At 38.5% G+C, this 6,466-nt stretch overlaps 1 protein-coding gene across 3 annotated transcripts; it reads right to left on the reverse strand.

Annotated features, from left to right (window-relative positions):
* Positions 1 to 465: 465 nt before the first annotated feature.
* On the reverse strand, positions 466 to 5,723 carry LOC134087201 (tumor necrosis factor receptor superfamily member 14-like). Of its 3 annotated transcripts, XM_062540547.1 has the most exons (9): positions 5,621 to 5,723; positions 5,209 to 5,298; positions 4,576 to 4,701; positions 4,314 to 4,469; positions 3,466 to 3,550; positions 2,421 to 2,614; positions 2,042 to 2,070; positions 1,378 to 1,411; positions 1,224 to 1,295 (listed from the first exon to the last, which is right to left on the reverse strand). In XM_062540547.1, the coding sequence occupies exons 1-8, from the start codon at positions 5,718 to 5,720 to the stop codon at positions 1,406 to 1,408; spliced, it is 786 nt and encodes a 261-aa protein (XP_062396531.1). In that variant the 5' UTR covers positions 5,721 to 5,723; the 3' UTR covers positions 1,224 to 1,295; positions 1,378 to 1,405. The 3 variants fall into 3 exon arrangements, with proteins under 3 accessions (XP_062396530.1, XP_062396529.1, XP_062396531.1); XM_062540546.1 differs by lacking the exon at positions 1,378 to 1,411 and having other exon boundaries at positions 466 to 1,295; XM_062540545.1 differs by lacking the exon at positions 1,378 to 1,411 and having other exon boundaries at positions 466 to 1,298.
* Between the last annotated feature and the right edge of the window lie 743 nt (positions 5,724 to 6,466).

Here is a 6,466-nt window from a genome sequence, read left to right on the forward strand (position 1 = left end):
TTCTGAGTACTGTCTTAGACCCTAGTTTATAATGTTGCCTGTTGTATTCCTATTTAGACTGATTCTTTGTTGAACAACCCCTCGACTGGTTTTGACCACTGAGCCTTCCGAACAGATTAATTAAAATGTATTCAACTTATTCACTCCTCTTCTGTGTCTGCCCACCATGACAGAAAACCACAGTAAAAAGATAATGCAACAACATATTCATTGATTAAAGAATCCAATGATAACAGCACAGAAAAGAGAGTCAATATAACGACATACAAACTACAGAACCTTAAGTTTAAAAGGAAGGCAATGCTTAAATGCTTAAAAAGGGGGGGGGGGGGGCAAGAGTTGTCGTGCATGAATTGTAACTATTTGTTGTTCATGTGACTACCATGGATACTTGGCGGGCAAGAAATACTGCCATACAGTAGTGACATGTGAGCTGCTGCGTTGTGTTGGTGGATGACAGCTTGATAGAAAAAAAGTAGTAAAACTTTAATAGACTTAGGAAATAAGGGTTCACATTCAAATGTTAATTGTTAAGGTTTGGTGGAAAATGCACGGTATAACAAGTACCGAACAATTTTAATTTTTAAAACTAAACAGATGCAGAGGCAGGCCTCTATGAACACAGCTACTTAAGCAACTCTATTCCAAATCATCCGCTTCATCAGCTCCTTGGTCTCTTTGTCTGTCCGTCCATATATCTTTCTTCAATGCGTTCTAAACAACATTGCATCAGGTGTATGGGAGAGTGGAATGCATTTGATGATGCAACTTTTGCCAGGGTGATGAGATCAATGACGTTTAATGTCTTCAGCTCTGTTCATATTGTCTTTTCCAAGTCTTTACTCCAAGAGAATGTTGATCTGATGTCCTGCAGCTCATCTGCCCCACCCTCTTCCTTTCTCCGGGCTTGGGACCGGCAAGCAAATTCATCACCAGGCGGAGTTAAGGGACAATGATGGATGGATGATGCCAATACAAGCCACAGATTAGTGTCTGTTAGATATTAGTTGGTATGATGCAGTTTCTAAATGGTCTCACCTCCACCTCATGAAGAAGTGGCTCCAGGCTTTATTCTGCCATCCATAAACTCAACTGACTTTGTTGTTCATCACCAAGTTCATCATTATGTGAGACAGATCTGCCCATTTAGATGCTTATTGGACTTGCTACTCACTTTCATCCATGGAGACTTATGGATAGTCTTGTTCTACTCTATCATTAGCATCAGATCACTTTTCTTACGGTAGGCTGGGCGTGTCTTGACTTGGATTGTCTTGATCTGTTTCCTGTACAGCCTTCTGTTGCACAACAAAACAGCATTTTTACATCATTTATATGCACAGACATATTTGTTATCAGAAATATCAACAATCTTACCTGGGGTGTGCGCCACAAGGCAGACTTATTACAACTTAAATAAAAAAGGTAAACAAACACGGTTGTATAGTATATGAGTGTGTGCAGTGTAGATAATGTTTACAAAAGCCTGGGGTAAAGATAACTTCTGTACAACATACAAAAACAGGTGTAGCACTATCGTTTCTGTACAGACAAATACTAAATATGAGCAGGTAAATCTCATCTGTACAATACTAATCAATACTAATCTTGGAGAAGTGTGTAAAAATTGACAGTATTCACTTGATGCCAGGAAGGCATGCCCTTAATATATCCCCTTATGTTCAGTTTAGGGAAGTTTAAATGCCAACCAGTTTTTGTGTGTGTGGGTGAAACTATTTGCTGACCACTCAATGATATACAGTAAGGGGGTGCTATGGAGTCCCTGGGACACACCTGGGGCAACATTTCTAACAAAATAAGAACAATCTGGACATATGAAGAAAAAAATGTTTCTGTCGGCTCATTGTTGCATTTACATCAAAAACGACATTACATCATTTTTCAGTGCTAAACTTTATGTGTATTTTCTATGTTAGATTTGAACAAGCCTCATGTACAGTATGTAAGAGGTTTCATGAGTTACTTGTGCAGTGTATTTGTATTACAATGGTACTGAAACAAAGTATCAAAATGAACTCACCGTTTGTAAGTTTTGAGATGCTGCTGACCCTGCGTTTTGAAATTCCCCAAAAAGTATCAGTTACATTATTCAGAAAACACATACCTATAATTTCCCATCTAAGAGAGGTTTATACATTGCTTTTGCACACACCACTATGTGGTTAATACACAGTGGAGGGCTATACATGGGAATACATTTAATTTCTTCATACTTCTTTCACTGATCTGATTCTGAATAATTGGCCTATTGAGCACTGCGGTTAATAAATACTGTAGATGTGGACAATACACCTTTTTGTCTTTTTTCATTTGCGTACGAAATTGTCATGCAGTGTATAACTAATGTGGCTAATACACTGGAAATTACTGTGTATTTTGAAACATAAACTGAAACATACCTGTTGTGTCGCTTGTTTTAGCAACTTTACAAATATGATAAAGTTGGTGCCACCGTAGAAAAAGTGGAAAAGCTAAAACTAAAAGTATTATTATAACTGCAATCAGCCCAGCTCTTCTTCTCTGAGGCTTCCTACACTTGTTGTCTTTTGTAGGACTTCCTTTCTCCTCTAGCTCTTCACCGAGAACGGCACAGCTACAAGAAAAATAATTACAATCCACAATCTGACACATAATATTTTACACAAGATTAGGAATGACAATAGGTAAACCCAGACTAACCTGTCAGTAAATTAGCATTTTTGCTTTGCAGGTCCGTCTGGAAAGGATCCCATTGACCATTTCCGAGCTTCACTTTACAACTACCAGGAGCGTAACCGGCAGTGGAATTTAACTTAAATAGGTGCATCAAAGTCTTACCAAATTGTTTCAGAGGGAAGCAAACACAGGTTTGGTTTAAATAAAGTTTTAAAAACAGTTAATATAAAACCAGCCCCATACAGGATTAGAGATTTTTGATGTTTCTGAAATGGGTGTCAATGGGATGCTTTCTACACTGACCTGACCTGCAGAGCAAATTCAGATTTGCTAATGGGATTGTCTAGGTCCAGCCAAGCTACAATGACATTGGAATTAGTGGAAACTTTGGTGAGCTGATGAAACCATTTCAACATCCACCTGCACTCTAACAGCTTCATAGAAATTACAAATTGACCACATACTGTATCTCTCAAAATATTAGCCCAAGGCTAATTCTGGTACAATGCATCAAATGGCAACGTTTATGTTAAAACATTGTACATGACTCCTAACAAATAAAATAAAAAACATGTTCTATGTGTAACATATCAGTACATTTTGTTTCAGAATTCATTATCAGTATAATGCCTAGATTAATTGCCACCATGATTACACATAAAGTTCCTAGACTCAGTGTAGAGTAGGTGGACGTTTTACTCATCATGAATATGGAGTAAAACATGTATTAACTGGTGACACATATCCACATTTATAAGAATCATTCTTCATACTGCAACTGTTACCTACTTGGTATGTTCTGTGCAGTTTGCTCCATCTCTGGAAAAATAGCCTTCTTTGCAGTCCTCACACACAGTATCTGTACGTTCTGTTCCTAAGGGAGACAAGCATTTCAGGCAAAATAAATATTTCCTGGAGCATGTTTGGCTTGGTATGTCCTGGCATATAGGCTACAGCCCAATAACATCATTGATGTTCAGGTAAATGATGTTTTTCCTTTGCTTCAGATGAGCATGAAGGCCATAGTGCAATGTGGTGCTGAAGAGGCCTCTGTTCACAGTTCAAATTTTGCACGCAATTGTTTCAAGTTAAGAGCCTATACTCACAAACAAGACTTGAAGCCATGCACTTGGTAATGTATAAGTACAAGTGCTGTATAAAATAATGTAATTTAATCCGGCATCAATATAGCATTACATGCGTGAAAAATGCACACATTTTAAATGACATCCACACTTTCAGAATCTTTCATATTCCCCATTTGTAGGCTGGGTGAACCCTGCCTGACCTGCCGGCTAATTTGGATTTCGTCCGGCAGCTCAGGCTGGAAACCTGCACATCTATCTCCTCTGTGTAGCTCCAATCACAAACTAGTTTATCCAAACATGCACCAGATTGTTGGTCTGATTGGTTGAAGGATTATCTAAGTGTACAGAGTCATGATTTGAACAATGCCACTGGAAAAAAGATTGATCTTAGTATGGTGATAACCAGACTACCCCATTTGCCCAATCAGTCATCAATGGTGAGAAAAATATTAGGTTATTGTAAACTTTTTTAGAAAGTTAACTGAACAGAATATGTTTCCAGTATGACCATCCAAACCCTGTAGTGTCACAATACAATTTATTTGATACCTGGAATCTTAACACCCTGGCCTGGAGAACACAATGAATGTTTCACTCCAAACGTGCACTCATTATCTTGTATGCTCCCACAGAAATATCCAGGAAGTACGGCACACACCGCATCACCAAATGTTGTGCACTTTTGTTGTGTATTCAGACCTTGATCTGAAAATAACCAGAAAATACTTTATTAAAAGATCAAACAAAAACATTGCTTACCACACCTTGTAAATATATTTAAATGTGCTGTTTCATTAAGTTGACTACTTACTGAAGTCACAAGTTTTGCACTTAAAGCATTTATTTAAGCCATTAGGTTCACCCATGTATGTGTCTCCAACACAAGGTATGCATGTTGTACTTGACATCTCTGTGCAATCCCTATGTACAACATACCCTTGGGGAACCAAAACAAGAGGTTAATGCAGGTTATCTGTAGTTCCTTCCTGCCAACACTTTGACAAACAGATGTGGCTTTACACCATTTTACAGGTTGGTCAGGAACGAGGAATGCTACCACATTTTCAAATTCAACTTTTGCTTAGACTACCACACAACTCCACAAAATAAAATTAAAGGTTTGGAGTTGAACAATAGGCTATTTTACATTTTATAGCTAGCTCAAATTATTCATATCCATAACACATTGTCATTTGACCATTTGGGATGCCCTACCCCTCTTCTAACAGGAAATGACTTCGGCACGCACACATTGATAAGATGCTCTGTTTTGGCCAGGAGAATTAACAGGGCGCTTTCTAAAACTATAGCAAACAGGAGTTAGGCTACTGCGTAACCAGACTGCACCCATACGGTGCATTTCTAGGAGTCATTTTATTCAAATCGGTGAGTTGATCCGAGAACAGACAAGACATTCTAAATTTAGTCTGAGCAACTAACTTACCTTTCCCACACATTGGGCAACATTCGTCGTCTTTATTCTTGTACTCAGCAGGCCCACATTTAGACTCAGCTGCACAGATACCGAGGATGCCTGAAAGAGAACGTACTGCAAGCATTTGGCAAACATTTGCTTTCAACTTTTGTCACCGAGACCCGGAGTGTTTACAACGAAGTTAGTTGAAAATAACTTCCCATGGACCGGACGTTGTCGTAGCCTATTACACATTGAATAACAAATTACAAAACTGGTATGTAGAGAGTGAACAAAAACGATGTAGTCGGTTCAACTTCATGTATCATGGCAGTTGTCGTTGTCGTTGGTTCCTCCATTTTCGGTAGCCTAGGCCTAATTGACGCGCTTTCGGTGTAGGCTACCATTTATTTTCTACGGTCATGGTATTTGGACCACTTACCTATTAGAAACACAATTATCAAGAGGTCCATATAATTTTGCTGACGTAACCCCGGTACGATCAGAATTTCTGGACGGTAAAAATATTTAGGTCTTAACATGGCTCCTTGTCACAAATTCCATTCCACCTTAACAGCAGCAGGAGGGAGTTTTATCTCAGAGACAAAAAAAATCCCTCACACTGTCCATTACGTATGCCAAACATTTTTTTTACAATAAATGTGAATAATGTTTAATGTGAATAAATGAGAATAAATGTTTGGCATGCGTAATGGACAGTGTGCGGAACGTTGTGAATAAATGCCAGGCATGCGTAATGGACAGTGTGCGGATTTTCTCTATGAAGTATAACTGGTTACCTGATCCAACGCACCTGTCCCTACAAAATATGTGTGCCAAAGCACTTTTCAACCTGAAAACTCACTAGAGTCAACGAAACTGTATCATATCTAAATTTGTTAAAACTGAAATGTCTTATTTGTTATTGTCTTATTTCTTTAAAGTAGGCTAGTAGCCTCTCTCTGAAAGGGTAACAATAATGTCCTTCCAAGCATGTAATTAATTAATTTAATGTGAATATGAAATAAAGCCAAGTCTTGATTCTGAAGCAAGTCAACAAGTCAAGGTTGAACTTCACTGTAGGCTCTTCTCATTCGTCTGTTTATCTGTCCTTGTCTTTTCGTCATTTTATCTATCCTCCCTTCCCCTTCCTTCCTCGGTCCTCCGGCTCGTTCCCACTGATTAATCCCACTGATGGGGCGGCAACAATGGGATATGTAGTATTCTTTAGATCAGTGGGAACGAACCGGAGGACAGAGGAAGGAATAGATTTTTTTTATTATTATTT

Source organism: Sardina pilchardus, chromosome 7 (assembly GCF_963854185.1).
Source record: "Sardina pilchardus chromosome 7, fSarPil1.1, whole genome shotgun sequence".
In the NCBI taxonomy this organism is placed as follows: Eukaryota; Metazoa; Chordata; class Actinopteri; order Clupeiformes; family Clupeidae; genus Sardina; species Sardina pilchardus.

Bases quoted from the DNA above. Each gene is read 5' to 3' on its own strand.
- LOC134087201 (XM_062540545.1), bottom strand. From the start codon at position 5,720: ATGTTAAGACCTAAATATTTTTACCGTCCAGAAATTCTGATCGTACCG. The intron at 3,551-4,313 runs GTATCAAATAAA...TGTCTCCCTTAG, and splicing joins CCAGGGTGTTAAGATTCCAG to GAACAGAACGTACAGATACT. The intron at 2,071-2,420 runs GTATGTTTCAGT...TTCAAAACGCAG, and splicing joins TAAAACAAGCGACACAACAG to GGTCAGCAGCATCTCAAAAC.